General features: G+C 43.9%; 1 protein-coding gene across 1 annotated transcript; it reads left to right on the plus strand.

Moving 5' to 3' along the window:
• The first annotated feature begins 1,626 nt into the window (after positions 1-1,626).
• Positions 1,627-19,783, plus strand: LOC115248371 (TSC22 domain family protein 2-like). The gene is made up of 3 exons (XM_029832087.1): positions 1,627-3,263; positions 18,523-18,574; positions 18,740-19,783. The coding sequence occupies exons 1-3, from the start codon at positions 1,792-1,794 to the stop codon at positions 19,016-19,018; spliced, it is 1,803 nt and encodes a 600-aa protein (XP_029687947.1). The 5' UTR covers positions 1,627-1,791; the 3' UTR covers positions 19,019-19,783.
• The last annotated feature ends 318 nt before the right edge of the window (positions 19,784-20,101 follow it).

The raw sequence follows: 20,101 nt of genomic DNA on the forward strand, positions 1-20,101 counted from the left end.
GACCTTTACATGAAGGTTAAAGTTTATGACTACACTTTCTAATGAAATGTAGTTATAATGTAGTGCCACAAGTCGTTGATGGTACATGTAGCAGGTCATGTATTGAAATGATCAGAATCAACAGGAAATGAAATTGTGGTATATGAATTAAAAGTCAGTCAGTCATCAGACATTTCCATGACCTATTTCTCTCTCTGTGCTGACGTGTTTATCTTGTGTTAAACATGTCAGCACAAGCCATTGAAGTGGTTGTTATTGCATGGTCATGAAGTTAGAGCCCATGAGCCAGCACCATGGTATGAACTCATTCATAAAATCACCATTAATCCATTCATTGACTGTTTTTTTTTACTTTACATTTATGCTTCATGGTCACATTAATGCGTTCTCGTTTTCATGAATAAGAAATAAGTAGATAAGGAGGACATGCCAATTTATACAAAAGGTTACACAGTCTTTATACGTTGTTTAGGCGCGGAACTTGTTATGTAGTTATCATAATTAAATATAAGTGCAAAAAACAAAACAAAATCCGCACACACACACAAACGCCTCAAGTGAAACTGCATTTATGGACGTTTACGTGAAAGGACTCGAGGGAATAAAAATACCGTCATTACCAGGGCATATTTAGATTTCAATTTGCATCTGGTACCTATGTGAAAAATGAAGTTAATAATGACTTGAAGGGAAATTGCGGAGTGCGTATTTACACACATTTATCCCTGACAGGAACTTTAGTTCGTGCAAGAGCAGCCTACTTAAAATAAGGCTTAGAGGCATACGCAGGCAGCTATTAATCAAGACGTTTTTATTTGAGACATTAACGTGAAATGAATACGTGCAAGGCTGTTTACATTCAGACGTTTAATATAAAACTGAAGCATTTAATCAGCACAACCTTTCACACCGCGACAGCTGATATCTCTCAGCTGAGACGGGCGGCGGAACCTTAACCGGAAATGACGTTGCTTCAGCTTACGTGAAGGGGTGTAAAATCATTTTTTAAAAATCATTGTCGACATTCGTAGCGATTCTATAAACTATAAATAAAAGAACTATCTGTCACATATGAGCAATAAAACTGTATTTTGAGGTTCCGGGAAAGTAGTTTAACAATACCCATGATGCATTTCGCGCTTGCCATATTGTCTAGTTGAGCGGCAGGCAAAAATTAGCTTCCTGTTAGCTTAATGCCCCTAAGAACAGTGGTCTGTCAGCTAGATGCTAGTAGCATCTGCCAAAAGTGAGCTATCTACAGGACGAGAGTGAAAACTTTGAGGCATATGATCTGTTTTTTTGCTTAATTCTACTTTTTTTTTTTTTTTTTGAAAACGAGGACTTTTTCCAAGACTATGGAGTCTCATATTCGGGTATTGAGGTAGAAATAATTGGCTAACAACAGCTAAACCAGCTCGAGAAATAGACACATAGCTGAGACAACGGAGCGGGCTGCGAGTCCGCCTCAGACTAAAGTACCGGCGGCAGCTGCTGAACAAGAACTTTGACAAGGGCCTGATTTCAACTCCTGCAGCCCGGACACAAGAAAGGCCGACCGAGTTTTACAGGCTGGGGTGCCCTTGTACTGTGAAGTAACATCGCGCTACGATTCGGGTCGTGTTCGTAGGCTGTGGTCCTGGTTGTGGCACTTTTCTCTGTGAATAGGGAGGACGACCCACGGCGTGGAAATGTCTTGTGACGGTACGTGTCTGTGTCATACATTTCCGCTGTGAACCGCTCCGCAAGACATTGTCTCAGCCGTCATTTGGCAGACTTGACGCAGATACGAAAATGTCGAAAATGCTAGCGAAGAAGAAAAGTTGCTTCCAGATCACGAGCGTCACGCAGGCTCAAGTGGCGGCCAGCACCATTACCGACGACACCGAGAGTCTTGACGACCCAGACGAATCCCGGACGGAGGACGTGTCTTCGGAAATATTTGACGTTTCTCGAGCTGATCTCGACGCGTGTGAGAGGAGTTCGTCCGAAGAAACCTTAAACAATGTAGGAGATCCTCAAGAGGGCACTCCCCACGCCGCTGGACCTTTCAACGGGGTACTGCCGTACCCAAGTATCAGCGCTGGTCTTGTCACCCCACTTAACTCGGGAGGAAGCACACCCTTGCCCACTAAGGCTCAACCTTTTGTTCCGGCCATTCATCCTCTGACCGTTATCAGTTCACCCTCAGCTGCCTCTGTCTCACCCGGTGCGGCTCACACGGTTCCTGTAAGCACCAGCTGCAGTTCTCGTTTCAGGGTCATTAAACTTGACCATGGCACAGGAGAACCCTTCAGACGTGGTAGATGGACATGTACTGAGTTCTATGAGAGAGATTCAGACTCAAACGCCAGTCGGACCTTGGACGGCATAAAGCCTGCCGTGACCCTTGATCACAGTATAGATCGGGACAGTGGGCTAGGGGCCACCATTAACTCCATGCTTAATAGCACTGTTGTTTCTACCCAGGCTTCAGAAAACCCCACCGACAGTGGCTACTTCCTCAGTTTGGGTTCCAAGCTTGGGAGTGGGACAAGTGCCTTTCAGCCCACAGGGTATTCAGCGACGTCAACGCTGATGGGCACACAGGCTAATGCTAACATTCAACCTGTTGCACCACAGAACTTCCATTCTAACGGCCACGGTTTGCACCACGGCGTTGTGCAGACTTCTCCCATCATGTCTCCTGCCACCCAGACCCAGCATCGTCAACAGCACTTTGGCTCAAGTGCCCTTCAGTCTGGGCTAACACCCAGCCAGGTACCTTCGTCTCCGATTACCAGTGGTAGTCCAGGAGCCCAAGGGCTAAGTGGAGAGGCTGGCTCAGCACAGGGCCTCCTGCTCCAAGGGGGCAATGCACCAGTTGTGACCTCCATCCTTCAAGCAAATGACCAGCAACAGCGTACCAGCCCAGCACAGCCTTTAGGAGGGATAGGTGCTACCCTTGTGACGGCTGTCACCACCTCCACCTCTCACAGTAATGGTGAAAACGCACCAGCCACAGTGCCCAATACCACCGCTACCTCTCTGGGTGGAGGACCTCTCCAACCTCAGGGTACCTACGGAGGAATCGCCCAGGGCCTTCCCTCTGGCTTTCTGATGGAAGATATCAAACACAGGTCCGATTTCCTGCCTCAGTTTGGTGCCAACATGATGTCTGGGAGAGATCATGTAAAGCCTTTCATCAGCGACGGTCTCGATCTGCCAACTCCCTCGGTCAAAAGTCTCTTTGGCATCTCCATTGCTATGAATGTGGATGAGGACAGGTAAGAGGCTATAATGCACCTTAGGTTGACATGACACGGTCTCACATTAATCAGTTGCAATTATATCTGATGTTTCACAGGGTTCTGAAGGAAAATACGTGTTTCTAGATGATATTTGGAAGTTTACCCTCATTGGGCATTCCTGTGGCAATGTACATAACGTTCATATTTTATGCTGTGTGGACTGCAGCTCCTCTCACTATTGCCCCAATTAGGCCCATGGTAACGTAGCGACTTTAGTTGTGTTAAAACTATGAAACACACATTTGAGCAGTTAATGTCAAGGGGCAGTAAGAGACTGACAGAAGAATAGGGAATATCTAGCATGTTTCATTTAATAGTCATGTAAAACAATTATATTGCCTCTTTTGAAATCCACAGCCACCTTCCTCAGACCTTTACACATTTAGGCTGTTTGGATACATTTATTGAAGGGGGGGTTGACAAGCACTTGCTTCCATTCCTCACAGTGGTGGGTTTTTTTAAGAGAGTTGTAACTTCACTTCTATTGTCTATATTGAGGTTGCATTGAGCATTCTTGCTCTGACAACTGTAAACACTGTAAATAGCAGCTCTTTGTATGGTGACAGTATAGCTCCAACATATATAATATGCCGTCTGCTTTGTATGACCTGAATCTGTAGTGGTCCGCATGTGCAGTTTTGTTGTTTGAGTAAAGGAGAGATGGGAGTGACATTAGGGGCTGTCTATGTAGCTATGGCAATGCTAGCAGCAGGACAGGACAGGTCTCGGCAAATCCTGTCCAGGCTGTGACACGTCCTCCAGCCGGAGAGGACTTTGACAGCGTCACGCATGTGGCTGTGCCTGTCTGGCAGGGATATAGCCATTGTGTTTAGCTGCTACTGAATGCTATATGTTCTCTTGTTAAAACAGGATTGTCCAGCCACCGTTCCCTTTCAGTCCTACAGATTGCACAAGACTCGGCCAGTTAGCTGTCATAAAAAGCATGCATCATTGTATCATCATTTGAGACGCGCGGCTTTGCTTCATCCTGACGCACGTTTTTTTGTGAGAGTTGTCCATTTAACCCAATGACGAACAATCGGGATGACTGAATTAAATGTTGTGGATGTGGAAGGTGAACTCTTTGGGCTTGGGTCCGTATGCTCACACTAAGCACAATTCAAGTTATTGCCAGTGAGAACTTGTCATCACAAAATACACATTTAATAAGTAAACTATGACACCTTGGCATGACACGTCTGTGACTGTCAGCCGACTATGTCAGCTCATGTTTTAAAACCATAAACGGATTTATGGTTCCAGTGAAGCTATGTTTTGTCGGAATTCTAATTAGGATGTGGCCTAAACATATCCTGATACTGCTGTTGCGTAACCCTTGTGCAAAAGGGCCTCTCTTTCCTGTAGTTCTGGCTACGTCCATGTTGACATATCGTCCAAACAAGTGTTGACTTGTTGCTGACAGGGTCCTGAACTGGTTTAAGCTGCTAGCACATGTTCAGGGCCGGTCAGGGCTCCAGAACAGCATCTTTAGAGCAACGCTCCAAAAACAGGGTTTCAGCATTCGGAAGGAATCGTATCAATTACTATTGTTTGTTAGTGAAAAATAAAACACTTTACTCAATTTAAAGGAGGATTTAGGTATTTAAATTGATTTTAATTTAAGTGGAGAAACTATATAGTGACTTGTAGTAGATTTTAAATCCTACTGTATATTTTTGAACATTATAAATTAAATTCTAAGTCTATACTAGTGGTCATTAATATATATCCACAACCAATTTATCCGGAAAAGTACACATTAAAAAGCAGTTCCCCACCCCACCGTAGGAAGCACATATTTTCACTCCTGTGTCGTCCAGAGTTGTCTTGCTCGTGCCAAAGTTTATGCTCGTTGGTGAATCTGCTCCAACTTTCATTAGTTGGATCTGGTTTGAATCAGCGTACGAAACAAAGCATTGCGGGGTGGGGTTGTGACATCAGAGCGGGTTTCCTCTCATCTTGAATTAGTTATTGTCTCAGTTTAGTATGCTGGTCTTTGCAAAATAACTGGTGGCCAGTAATGAGAGGCTACTTTATCCAGGATGGCTGCCACAACTCTCCTGTACATGAACTCCAAATTCTAAGCGCAATGGATGCTACAAAACTCTCTATAAAAGCTCAACACTTCACTTTTAATTAAAATTACTTGACCCAATTTCAGCAGTAAGGACTATACCGTAATTACGTTGGTTTTTCAAAATGAAATGTCTCATTAAATCGAAGGCAATGTTGCCTTATAGGCTTTATGTCATCTAAATGCTGTTAAATTACATTTAAAAAATAACATCTTCTCACCCTCTTTTGTCTACATTAACATATAATTGACAATTAGCCCCTTTAACCGAATTCTTAACTCGATTATAAACTAATCTGGATTTCTCTGATGTATAAAAGACTGGCTCAGTTTCCACATATGCAGGGCCTGTGATGGCGTATAGATGGTGATCTCGTAGACGACCTAATGTCCTGGGAGCTAATTAATTGTGCATTACTGGCTACTCCTTCATTGTTGCTGTATTTCAGGGCTAATCTGACTGATGCAACTCTTGTCAACAGATTAATGCAGATGAATCAATCCATTGCTAATGTTGACTCAGGAGGGAGACAAAAACCTGACACAGGTCACGTCACGGACAGCAACAGCGTTAGACAGCGCGACAAGCTCAGGAGACCGATGCGAGTTCAATTGTGCGAGTTTGTATGGTGAAAGCGAAAAGACTGGGTTAGGTCGGCACTGTGACATTCACGTAAAGGCTGGACGTCCAGAGCTCCAGACCCCCGCTTGAATATCACTTCCCATTTCAGTTCTGGTAAGTGGGAACTGCTGTCAGATGTTCTGCAGTCGAGTTGTTCATTAAAGCACACAAGTTACACAGGAAGTCACAGAGCAGAGTCGTTGAATGTGCACTTTCTGTACTGATGTTTTAACTATTGTCCATTAGTAAATTAATTGTTCTATGACAGAGCCATAGGTGTAAAAACATTGTGCTAATTTGTGATGTTCTTGGCAGCGCCCCTCACATTCGTTACAAAGTGGATTACAAGCACTATTGGACCTGTGGAGGCCAACAGGACCAAGCCTGTTTTCCCAGCTAGTTGTCGTCCAATTAGAGTGGACCTGCTAAAGCATGTAAACAGCCGTGCCTTTGGTGACCGACCAAAACTACCCCTGGTACCAGAGGCAAGGCTGTTGAATCCGCCCTGAAATATGCAAGTCCTGCTACTATTGCAATGAAGACCAAAGGCAAACTGTTTTGGTTTTTGATATTGTTATCTCAGAATATTTTAGGGCGGCTACTGAAATATTGATTTCATTTATAGTCGTTTGACCGAAGGGGAAACCTTTTGTCTCTTCATATCCTTGCATCTTATAACCTTTTACTGAAATATATAGCAAGGGTGCTGCTGGTTATTTGCAAACTTATTACATATAGATACTCTAATTTAAAAAAGATCTGTTGTTTGCCTGTCAATCTGATGTTGCAAAGCCAGGTTAATCTGTGTGTGAGGGACATGTTTGGAAAAGCTATATATGGGGCTGTTTGCAGTCTTGTGGTGGAGAATGTAGAACTGTGTTGCAGTCATTCACCATGTGGAGTGGAAGATGAGGGGCCTGTGACCCCCAGGGCCGGGATGACAGAATAATGAGTAATGAGGATGTGTGGAAAGCGTGGCGAGCAGCTGCATTTGAGTCACTCGTCCAATCTCCCTGCTCTTGCTCACGCTCAGCGGGTGTTGTCAACTTGGAGACAAAGAGATGATATATGGCAGGAGCCAGAGAATTGTTTTATTCACATTTATTGTCGTATTAAACAAACAGACGGGCATAGGTTGCTCTAATTGTGAAAGTTGTGTATTTACTGGAGAAAAAGGATTTCCTGTTTGAATTGATGTGTTTTTTTTTGTTCTTTTACCGTCTGCAGCTGCTGTTCCTTTTCTGTTTCTCGGTTTGACTCTCACCAGCCATCTATAGCTGCCCAAAGGCAGTGAAGTAAAGGGTTTCTAAAGATGTTTGTGCAACTGTTGCAGTCTGGAAAATGCTCCTTATATCTATCAAAGAATGGATTTGTTTCAGTTTACTGTGCTGTTTAAATTTAGAAAGAACCCTGTGTGGAAATTGAAGTTTACTTTAGGTTATTCACTGTAACGTTCCCAGTCACACCCTTTGTCCGGTATGTAAAAGTAGTCGGTTGTGAATTGTCACGGGAATATGTTAGTTTGTTCCCTACAACCAGGAAAACAACAGTGAGAGGGAGCATGTCACATGGCAGAACGACAATAACAAACGGAAGAACTGTTCCATGTAAGTTTGATTCACCTGTTGAGTTCTGCGGAACTTTACCTGGCTGAGATTGCCCACAGCTCTTATTGTCCCTTCGTGCTACGACTCGGGCAGGGTGGTAACTGCCCTAACCGTGTCACCTAGCACCCAACCAACTAACCAACCATACCCCACTGAGACTCACACTGACTCAGTTTCTCATGGTTGCAATTATGTGTAACCAGGGTAGAAGTGAAAACCATGAGCACAGAAGAATGTTCACAGCAGTGCGACATGCTTTCACTGATCTATCGCTCAGTTTTGGATCTTGTGGGTCGTCCCTGGTGGCTGGCGGCACCGCCGGGGCTCGGACTGCTGACTTAGACCCACATAGAGGGTCGTGTCCCTCGTGTCCTCTGTCTTTGCTGCTCTTTCCCACATCTTCATCACTGTTATTTTTAGGTTCTTTGCCCCCCCCTCCCCCCTTCTCGATATTGCATTTTTATCTCGGCACCGGCTCAAAGAAATGCAATTCCTTTTTCCCTTTACCTTACAAGAACCATCGATCCTCACTTGACCCGAGGAGTGTATTTATTGGATCCACACAGCAGCCTATTTTCAGAGGGCTCTAGAATTAAATTAGTATTGCTGTGAAAGTCTCAGTGGATTCTTTATTCTTCTGTTCATATGTGTCATGACAGGATAACCCTCTCCTGGTTTCAGGGCCCTCCTGGGTGTACGTGTTTTAGTAAGAACAAGTTTGAGCTAATCAAACTTTTTTTTTTTTTTTTAAATCAGACTCTTGTTTTTTTCCTGTCTTTTGTGTTCCTTGACATAGTTGGCATCAATCAAATTATGTAACCTCCTAAACCTTTGATGCCACAATTTGGCACTTTTGCGTTGACGGGCCCTTTGTGTTAGAATCTTTAAAGTTTGCGTTTCTGTGGACATAAATGGCGTCTGCTTTAATCCCCCCATCAGTCATGTTGTTGAGAGCAGAATTCTCTTCTCAGTACTGATTGACAGCACCTCAGGGAATTCTTCCAAATCAGAAATAAAGAAAAGTGTGGTGTGTTCGTGTATTTTTGCTTTGTGAGTATGAGGCCACACACTAGATTTGATTTGATTGTAATCATTTAAAAACATCTGATTTAACCTCCCACCTTGAGGACCGGGACCATGTGATGACGGACATGTTAAAGGCTGCTGACTGCACAAAACATCTCACCTTTATTTCTGGTTGCTCTGACTAATTTACTTTTATTCACGTTTTTTTTTAAACCTTGGGGTGGTGGTAGCTCAGTCTGTAGGGGACAGAGGGAGGTGCCAGAACATCCTGAGAGCACCACCAAACCTTCAAATGCTCACATGGGCCCTGTGATGGTGGTATAAGGAAAAGAAAAAAAAACAAAACCCTGGAGTGTGCACGTGAGCCCCTTGGCACATTGCGTATAAATCACAGGGATGATGGGTGCACACGTATGACAGGGTCACATTATACATACTGTAGTTGGGTGTGAATGCAACTATTTGCTCACGGCAGCATTGCTAGCACCGTGTTGGCTCCTGGGCTGAAAACAACCGAAATTAGGCTGTGGTTTGCCTCGCAATCAGTTTGAACTTTTAATCTAAAATTAAGCCAAAGGGAGGAAGTCATGCGTTAAAAATCAAGATCTGATTTTAGAATTTTTTTTTTTTTTAGTCAGAAAATGTTGTAGATGAATCAGCAGAGCTAAAAAAAATACCAACAATTGAAGAGAATTTGCTGCACTGACCTCTACCCGAAATGTTGTGGCGAAACATTCGCGGTGCTGTGCACTGTGCCCAAATGACCCCGAACCTCCTTCAACTGAAGCAACACTGTAAAGCAGCGTGACAGAATTCCTTCACAATGGTGTGAGAGAATGATCAGGACATGATTCCAGGTTCTGGACACAGAACCTTTCTACATATGGTGGATTTTGGAAGTATAGTGTATTTTTTTTATTTTAGGACCCTTTTTTTTTTTCTTGTGATAAACTATAGAAGTCCTGAATTGCTTTCTTTTTCTGATAATTGGCTTTCCGACTTAGGTTTACTCACTTCTTTGCTCCATCGTGGTGTATTTTCAACCTCCAGTATACATCTTGGCTACAGAATCTCTTCCTGGGCTTGTAAATTAGCTATTTTGATTGATTGACAGAGACTTTGTCCCAGCTGCTGCTGAAGCATGCAGTCAGTCAGCTCTTTAAAATTCTAGTATCTGAAGGATTCACTGGAGCATCAGAAAACCTCGACGCCACCAGTTGAACTGGGGAGGGAGTGGTGGAGATAAATTTTTCCTGGCCTCAGATACAGAAACCTGCCTTTAAATCACTCTTGTCAGCTCAGCAATTTGATAATAGAGGGTAAACAGTGCTGTTCCTATGCTGTTTTTATATCGAGAACGTTGTTGGTGCACAACCTGCTCACTTGGGGAATTTGTGCACCGCCATTGTTCACCGTTGGGTGTTGAGAGAAGAGATGAACTTGAACCTAGCAGGAAAAGCCATCCGTTCAGATTCCACTGTGACATTTACCTCGTATAAATTTCAAAACATTAATAGTGTTGCGAGTTGAAATCTAAACAGGGGTGCACAATGTAGTTATTCATTTGGATAGAAACTGTTAAACACTCACCGGCCACTTTATTAGGTCCCCCTTTGGGATGTTTTCAGACAGAGTACGAGTACTTGTTTTTGAGTACTTGCTCCTACCAGTAGTCCTTTTATTGCATGTGCTTGTATTGATCTGCCTTTGCCTTGACTGTCGGAGGCAGCCGATACTTTGAATTGGCTGGTACCGGCCCGATACCTGGTGTCAGTACCCATCTCTATTCCACCATGCCAGTGAAAAGTTGGACCCCCCCCCCTTTTGCCTTCAGAACTGCTTTAATTCTTGGTGGCATACTTTCAACACGGTGATGGAAACATTCCTCGCAGAGTTTGATCCACTGACATGATGGGATCACACAACTGCTGCAGATTTGTCAGCCGCACGACTATAGGTGTGTTTCCACTGCAGAAACCTTGGGATAATTGTACATGGGGCTGGGACCCTTAGGTGTGTTTCCACTGCAGGAACCTGCCCAACAGCCAATTCCAGGAACTAACTAAGTCCCTGCTCGAGGGTAGGTACTTGGATCCACCCAGAAAAACTCCTGGGTGTGGCTTGAGATTTACTCGTGACAATTGGTGGAAAATGGAGCACGATGTGATGCAGGGCCCAGCAGAAGAGGAGCAATAGCCTAGCAGACATGCTTCTCCTCTCGTTCATTGCATCCACCACCATGTCCATGAACCAGAAAGGTGGCAACCACCTGTCTTGTTTTGTATGGATCACAACACAAGGTGTGCTTTTAGGTTGGATCAGTCCGGGACCATGCCACATTTTAAATCATGTAAATCCCCTTTCTTCCCGTTCTGAGTTGTCTTGACCATGTCTATATGCTTAAAAGCATTGAGTTGTGGCCATGTGATTGGCTGATTAGTTATTTGCGTTGAGATGCGGTTGAACCGGTTTTCACACAGAAGTTTACATCCTTACCATTTAGCCGTTTTGTCTCCTGGAGTTTCTTTTTTTCTGAAAACTCAAGTCACATTTCTCTTAACAAACGTTATCCCTACTTACCGGTAACTCAAATGTCACGAGTCCGCTCACCTTTTCTGCCACTGTTTTTATAGCCAAATTTCTGGGACACCTGCGGCATCGTAGCGTTTTAATATTTGTACATTTCTCATGACATGTCATCTGTTTCTCTTCACCTCCCAGAAGCAGTTCCTAAAGGTCACAAAGAATGTACTCAAAAAGTAGCACACGGAGATTGATGGATATTGGCAAAATTCCTACCATCAAGAAGTTAATTGCCCTACGGAGACTTGCGCCGACTCAGCGTTTCTCTAAGTAGTAATTATGTGTAACCAGGGCAGAACTGAAGAACATATGCTCGTTGAGTTTTTTATATTAAATATAAAAGACAAAATATTTAACACAAGGCAAACAAAAACATATTCAAAAAGGAGTGAGGCGATGTGTAACCTGTAAGTTCCCATCGCTTCTTAAATAATGAATGACAAGCTTCCGAGAACCTTTCTAAATGTTAATGCCTGATAAATTGGTTTTCAACTGTATTAAGAAAAGGAATTTAAATTAACAAAACACAATACATACACACATACGTACATGTGTGTTTGTGTATGATGGGAACTGGAACTAAATGAGTTCATACATAATGTAGTTTCAGCGAGGGAATTTAGTGTTTTTTGCTTAATATTTCCAGTCCAAACCTCTTGTTTTGTGACCTGGGATTTAAAAAGCTCAACTGTCCCAGATGTGTTTCTGCTAATCATTAAGTGTGATGTTTTGTTGGCAAATGTGAATTTCATCACAATTTAAGAGCATCACTCCTAAAGATCCTAACTCGTATTAAGTGGAATGGTCAAGCCAGCCGGGCCGACCTACAACTGCCCCAGGTCCCAACTGACTGAAGCACAAGAACGTTTCCTGGTTGTATGAATTAGACTCAGAAGAATGTTCACAGCAGTGCGACATGCTTTCACTGATCTATCGCTCGTTTTTTATCTTGTGGGTCGTCCCTGGTGGCTGGCGGCACCGCCGGGGCTCGGACTGCTGACTTAGACCCACATAGAGGGTCGTGTCCTCTGTCTTTGCTGCTCTTTCCCACAACTTCTTCACCACTGTTATGTTTAGCTTCTTTGCCCCCCCCCCCCCCTGCATTTAACGTATACCTGAGTATTGTCTTTTTACCCTGACAGTAGCTCAAATAAATGCAATTTAATTATTTCCCTTTACAAAAACTTACAAGAACCATCTCCCTTGACCCGAGGAGTGTATTTATTGAATTTGCTCAGCGCCGTCCTGGGTATACTTGTTTTAGTAAGAACAAGTCTGAACTAATCAAACTTTTTTTTAATCCCACATTTGTTCCTCGTCTTTTATGTTTATGACTTAGCTGTCATCAATCAAATTAAGTAGCCTCCTAAACCTTTGATGCCAACGTTTTGACATGTGTGAGAACTCTTAGTTTGCTTTTCTGTGGATGTAAGTAGCACGTGCTTCATCCCTTAATCGTGGTGCATTTTTGCATTGTGAATATGAAGTCAGACAGATGTTGCAATTTTTAATTATTTAATAACATCTAACTAGCTTTAATCTCCAGCCTTGAGGGCGGGACCATGGACATGTTGGAAGCAGTTAAAGGCTTCCGGCTGCACAAAACGTCTCATTTGTTTTCTATTTTACTTATCGTAGTTTACTTTTATTACTTTTTCTTTTAATGACCTTTCCACTCAATGCAAATGAAAATATGTTACTGGGACTTAATGCTGGAGGGGTGCGTGTGAGCCCTCAGCACCGTCTCAATATAACAGGGGTGATGGCTTCACATGGCAGGTCAAATTGTGCATATGCATACCAAACATGACCTCCTTTACTCGGGTATTAACGCAGCTATTTGCTCAAAGCAACATTTCACCGTCGTGTCGGCTCATTGGATGAAAATAGCTGAAAAGAACATCGCAATCAGTGAAATGTTATCTAAAATTAAGCCAAAGGAACAAAGTCATGTGTGAAAAATTCTTACTTTAGATTATTTAGTCACAGAAAAGAATGTTCTAGATGAATCGATAGGGCTACAAAAAATATATACGACTGCACGGAGTATGACATACATCTCAATCCTGCTGCCGTGCACATTTGCCAAAGTCAAACTAGATATTTTAGAGAGACTTTTTGTCTTTTTTGAGGGCGAATGCAGTAGCATTAAAATAATGATGTTAAATCACGGCTGCAAAGGATTAAGCTCTGTTTTTTCTGCTAATCCTGATTGCCCGTGGGCTCTGTAATTGTCTAGCTTTAGCGCATGTTACATACTTCAAAGAACTCCAGTTAAATGTGTAAAATGTCATAGATTCTGTAAATCTGCATGGACAGACTTGTTGTAAGTCAAGCAGGAATAATGCACAGTTTAAGGGCAGGACAAGGGCAGCATTCCTGTAAAATATCATGTAATATGATGCATATCTTGTGTAGAACATTATTTGCATGAGTTCATAAATTTCTGTGCTTTTAACACATTTTTGAGGTTTCCATGTGTTGGTAAAGGTTGGCATATACTCAGTGATTTATTTACAGGCAGAGGCATTATTAGATCCATGCAGCACAGATGAATTTAAAGGAAAACACCAGGATTCTGTAAACATTCCAGGAAAGCAATTAGTTGGAGTGGTGAAGGGATGCAGCGAGACTGTGATTGGACCCACCTAAACCAACAGAAGCCCATTTAAATCGGTTGTTGCTGCACAGCAACCTGAACTATCCAGTTTAATTCAGCTGATGAGTGGTTCTGTGTTCCACAGCCAGTTGTCCAGACTAATGCAAATGGTTTTAATGGTGCAGGCGGATAAATACATTTCATTAACTGGCACTATTTTCAATACAATATGCACCTACCATTCCGAAATCAAGCCCACCTTTTGGTAAATAGACTTTTTTGTATCAACTAGATTTAAACCGCCTCTCTGTCACCACTGCCTATATTTATTTGGCCGCATATCTCCAAACGTTGTGCTAATTCAATTCCAGTCTCTTTCTTAGAACCACCCAGAGGTCTAAGCACATAATATTGAAAAGCTGACTTGTTTGTACACTGTGGCAGTTGTTCCCTCCAGCCAAATATGCTGAGCCCTGGTGGACAGGACAAGACTTGACATTGTACAGAAGAAAAATAAATCATAAGCCCCTTTTGAGGAAGTGATGGATGAGGATTATTACATTTAAGAGATTTTTAGCTCTTATGTAATTTCGAGGAGAACAATTTGAGCTAGCTTATGAGTTCATTGGAGGCCGTGCCATGAGATGCTAATAAACTAGAGTATGATGCAGAGTTTGACCGTGTGGTGACACCGCCAGTGATTCTACAACACGTGCTGGCAAACATCGGCGTACATCATCCATCGTGTCACCAGGAGTGAGGTACACAACAGTGCGATCCAGATGATTGCTGCATCGGCATCAATTATCTCCTAACCCCGTTCCAGATAACAGGGTTATCTGGAACGGGTTAGGTGGCAACATTACCTTCATGTTGTCAACTTTTTCTTCAAAAAACTAAATGATGTGTTTTATTTTCCAGGGACATAGTATAGAACCACTTCAACTAAAGTTTTGGGTTCGCTGCAATGTAATGTAAAGAGTCTCTAAAGCATTTTCAGTGTCATTAGCACCAATGAAACTTTGCACTTCAGAGAGCCTCTGATCTCCTGCTAAATGCTTGGTAGAATAGAGCCTGGAGTAACTGGAGTACCAAAGGCGTAGCAGCTAACATCACCCAAAAACAATAGCATTGAGGCACAAGTACAATGCTGAAGATTTGGTTTTGGTTTCATCACAGTATTAATAGTCTAACAGATATTGCTTGCAGGTCTTTGCTTCTTCCAGCGGTAGCTGCATGCAGCAGTATTCAGATGACTGCCTATTAGCTCACAACCCTCCTTTTCTCTTTTTAGAGCCTGCTGACAAACGGCTTGGATCAGATAAGGCCAAGAAAGGGTCAAATAACATTGCTGGGTTGTAAAAGGATCAATGCTGTTTTGGTGGATTTTGGTGTTGCTACAGGCAGTCCTGGAACATGTACTGTGCAACACCTGCTGTTAACGTCTGTGGCTTGATGTCAGGCACTCTTATCTGTAGAAATATGCTGTAGTGAATTGAGACAATCCTCTCCAACACTTTTAACAGTCTCCTTGTCTCCCTGCTCAGGCTCTGATATTGCCCCCTGTTCCTTGTCTGAATGACCCACAAAGACTCCAAATGGGGGCTTTGACTGCATCATATAGGACCATGTGAACCCATATTTGTTTGAGTTTGGAACTTATGTAACAGGCGGGGAAGCAAGTGGGACAGTTCCTTTGGTCTGTTTACAGGGAACTTTGCTGGCAGCAGGCGCGCCTACTCATGACTCTGATTTAGTGCAGACTAAAATCTAACTTTCTTCTCCAGACGTGACCTCTGCCTCGTGTTTAGTCTCATTTGGCCAGCACATCTCGCCAAATAAGCATCCAAGACATGCACCAGGTTTAAAAGCACGTTATAGCGTTCGCAGGTTTCCAGGTGAGGTGCGGACATATTTTGAATTTCCATGCATTCGTAAGTGTTCAGAAAGAACAAATGTACATCCCAGCCCTCCCTTTAACACTCAGTTGTGAATACCCGCAAGCACTGTTAGTAGTTTCATAGCTCTGAAGAACAACCTGTTCAGAATGTACTCTTCTCATCAAACAATGGGACTATGCAAGTTACCCTCTTGTGTTCATTATATACAGTACATGTTATGACTTATGTATATGATCTAGAAATGGACAAAAGCATATCAGAAATACTCAGAGACTTTGTGTGAATGTTCTTCCTGGGTCCACAGTTGAATAAATACATCGTATTCGTTGTTTTGTGCTCTGACATCTTGGAATTCCTTTTTTTAGCGACGGACGCTACGTTGACGTAAACTTATCTTTACCACTTGTGCTGCGTTGAGCCGGCTGCTGTGTTTGGGGGTCTTCCACTTTTCATATTCCATCAGGCAGTTTGTTCTCAGTCCATTTCTCATTTCCTCATTTCCTCGTGGTGTTTGTGACTCACACTGGTGCACAAAAATGTGCAAGAGGGTACTTTGTAACATGGATTAAGCCTTGAAATTTCAAAGAGTGTTAAATGGTTGAGGGCACGTTGGATGGCTGTAATGTTGTACAGAGAATCAGGCTGAATGGAGAATTTACACCACATCTCCACAGTCTGAAGCTGCTCATTGATTGCTAACCTTACTTGACCTAGTAGCCGGCCTCTGACCTTTTAAATTGCATGACACCGCAGTCGACTGCAGGGCTAGATTTGTCTGACACAAAATAAATTGTTCATGTAACTTCTCTTTTTCTGACATCCATCAACCCTCTGGGAAGCAGGAGACCACACTTTCCTCCTGCACACGGTCCTTGTCCACCTTAATAGAGGTCTTAAATTTCTGTGTCTCCTGAACTGCTGACACGCATGGTTTTGTGCTCGCAAAGTCTGTTTCACTGGTATTTAAACAAAAACTTTTGGCTTTTACAGGACTGTTTTGATTTCAAGTCCTGGGCTTTGACCGCACGCTGTCCCAGCGTGATGGAGACTGTAGCACAGATGTCCCGGTTCAAAGGCAGTGGCCCCGGGGCCGGAGGTGTCCTAAAATGGAATTTGCCGCCTTGAGGTCCTGGAGCTTTTGTTTGGGAGCATGTGTGCACTGCTGCAGCCTGCAAGGACAGGCCAGCGAGTGGTCCTTACATAAACCACCACATGTCATCCTCCTTGAATAAAATGGAGCACTTGTTGTGTTTTCTTTGGACACAATTACAACAAACCAATTAGGTTCTTCCTCCTCCCTGGCAGTTCCTATAAGGTCAGCTCTGTGAGTGGATTCCATGTACCGATATTTCAGTCTTGCCTCATCAACAGATGTGCAAAAACATGGGGAAAATGCCTGCCCTGCATGTAGCTTCTTTATCTGCAGTCTGCACAAACAGGATGAGCCTCTGATCCAGGAACGCAACTCATGCTGCTTACGTATTAGTTTGTCCAGTTCGGACTCTTGAGGTAAAAGAATCGGATCATCCAGTCACGGCACCTTAAAAACGGTGACTGTGTTGGCTTATTCCCTGATTAAGGCGCATTGTGCAATGGTTTTGGCAGCTACTCGCGCACTTAATGAAACCGTCTGAGGAAACCTGGGGGAAGGGGAGGGGAATGCTGAGGCTCCGCCCCCGTGTCGTAGCCCACGTGACTCGGGCCACTTTTAAAAGTGTCGGCCGCGGCTCAGATGGGAGTCGTCTTGTTTTTACGCGGAGAGGAAGGAAGGCAGACAGCATTAGGTTGGTGACCGTGACAGAGACGCGAACATGCGCTGTAAGATGAGCTACAGCCTGCCCTGCTCGCCCGGAACCTCGCCCACATACTCGGGCCGCCTGGTGTCGTACAGGGCCAGATGCGCCAGGTAATCCATCCGCTCTTTCTTCCGCGAAGTCCGCGCGCTGCTTACGCGAACCGGGCTCAAGTTGAAATCCGGTCTGAATATGTGACCTGTGGTCCGATAAAGTTTGATACGGTCGGTTCTTGTGTTGTGCCATGCGTTTGAGGCGCGGACCCCCACCATCTCTGCTTAATCCACCGACACGCAGCGCGCATGGACGCGCGTCTGTACGCCGAATCCAGAGTGCTCTGCGTTAAATAGGTCTTAAATTCCGTTGTAGCGTAACACATGATTTAAAAAAACAAAAAAAAAAACATGCATGTGAAGCTGGCGTGGAGATCATAAACCATTTAACAAATACTTCAGCATTTTATAAAGATACTGCAGATCACCGTTAATAATATCGTGGTTACATTTGTGTTTTTACCCGAGTTTTATATTTAAAACTCTTAAATTGGGTAAATGTTGGCGGTGGTTGCGTGAGGACCATCCGTGTGAGACGCACCAAAAGGTGGGAGGGTTGTTGCTTTCTTTGGGGGGAGGATAAGCTGAGCCCTTTCTCCCTGAGAAAATCGCCTTCATTTCGCCGTAATTGACCGCTGACAAACGGGGAGATCATAAAGTAGTTGGATTTTGACTCGCTTTCAAAACGCCCAGATTGCAATAGAAATTTTTCTTCATAGTATATTTACCTTTTTTTTTTTTTTGCATTGTGTATTTGACTGTTACGGGGGTGTAAACGTTGGTGGGGCTCTGATCCCAGCAGGTGGGCTTTTACTGTTAACCTGTGTCACAGGAGAATTCCCCTGAGGTCGCGTTTATTTTCTCACGATGCTGATTTGCCGCTTTGCTGAATGCAGAAGTGCTGACATCGGTCTAAACTGCTCGGTATGCGAGGGTGCTTGGTAAGACTTGTGGTTAATTTTCCTCTCTCCCCACAGCGCATCCGGTGCCAGCGTCGTCGCCATCGACAACAAGATTGAGCAGGCGATGGTGAGTGTGGTTAGCTGACACAGTTACTGTACATCAGTTACTCGCTTGTTTCCCCTTCCTGCACGATGCCATTTCTCGGATTCGGCGATCTCAGGATCAGAGAATTGTGTGTTCAAAAGAAGGCTCTGAAGTTCCCGTCTTTAAAGTTTATTTTTCTTTGTTCAGGACTTGGTGAAGAGTCACCTGATGTACGCCGTTCGCGAGGAGGTGGAGGTGTTGAAAGAACACATCAAGGAGCTGTACGAGAGGAACTCTGTCTTGGAACGGGAGAACGCCGTGTTGAAGTCGCTGGCTAATTCCGAGCAGCTCGGCAAGCTCTCCAGCCAACTCGTTCACAGCAGCAGCCCGACGCTTCAGCCGCAGCAGCCCCCCGCCATCGCCCCCTTATCGCAGCCCGAGGGCAGTCAGACTATCCGCCATCAGCCCAACATCACTTCTGCGTGATTCACCCCTCAACAGGACATGTGCTAAAACACGTAGCGCTCCCCAACGGCTGTGGGACGTCCTGTTAGCGATGCAACTGCCGGCCCTCCCTTAGCTCTGCCAAGCAAAAGGTTTGGATCCGGGTCCACCGGAGGAAACATTAACCGCGTCTTCGGCGTGAGCGGCCGTGGACGCATCAGTAAGACATTTGCCACCCGTCGATGTCGCCCCTGTGTTGCAAGAGGGCTGATACGGAGGAGGGAGGGCGGCACGAAGAGGGTCCCCCAGCACCCAGCAGACTGTCGCTGCACCCAGAACCAGGGAGATGAGGAGGGGGTTAAAGAATGATTATTTTCCCTCCAGGAGCGGAGGAGCGGCGCCAGCGGCCGCTTCGGCCTGAGAGGGGCGATCCGAGAGCCTCGGCTTTGTTATATGCTGCAGCAGTAGCTCGTGTTGTTTCCTCAGAGCCACCATACAACAATCACCATAGGTTTTCATCAGTTTTAGTATTTGCTTTTATTTATTTCGGGGCTGCTATTTTTGTTAATGTAAATGAACAATGTCACGGAAACAAAACCTTCTCTTCTGGTGTTTTAGAATCCGGCCGGTGTCGCATCGATTCGACTCCGGCGACACGCAGAAATCATTAAGTAGGCAATAAGTTCTATTGTATAAGTGTTTCCTCATGAAATAGCGCTAACACTAAAGCCAAGCTTCCATTAGGTGAAATTCAGGATGAATGTATATTTTGTAAAGTATTAAATATTAAAAGGGGCTTGTACAAGAGAATGCCTATTATTAAGTTGTGACAGATTGTTTTGATACGGAAGATTGAATGACTCATTTTTAGAATTTCTTTGTCAAAATGAACAAATAAAAAATGAAATTTAGGGGTCAGGTTGGGGTTAAAAGCTGTGAAGATGGTTAAACCTACTTTAAAACCAAAGATGCAAAGGTGTGTAAGTTTTTCCAATTTTAAAAGACATTCAGTCCCCCCCCCCCCCCCCGTCCTATATATATTTGGTCCCTGTTTTGCATGTTCTGCATGATCTATAATCAGACCACTTTTGTACCTCATATTTTTATCTAGCACTCTTATTTTTT

Source organism: Takifugu rubripes, unplaced genomic scaffold (assembly GCF_901000725.2).
Source record: "Takifugu rubripes unplaced genomic scaffold, fTakRub1.2, whole genome shotgun sequence".
Taxonomy (NCBI): Eukaryota; Metazoa; Chordata; class Actinopteri; order Tetraodontiformes; family Tetraodontidae; genus Takifugu; species Takifugu rubripes.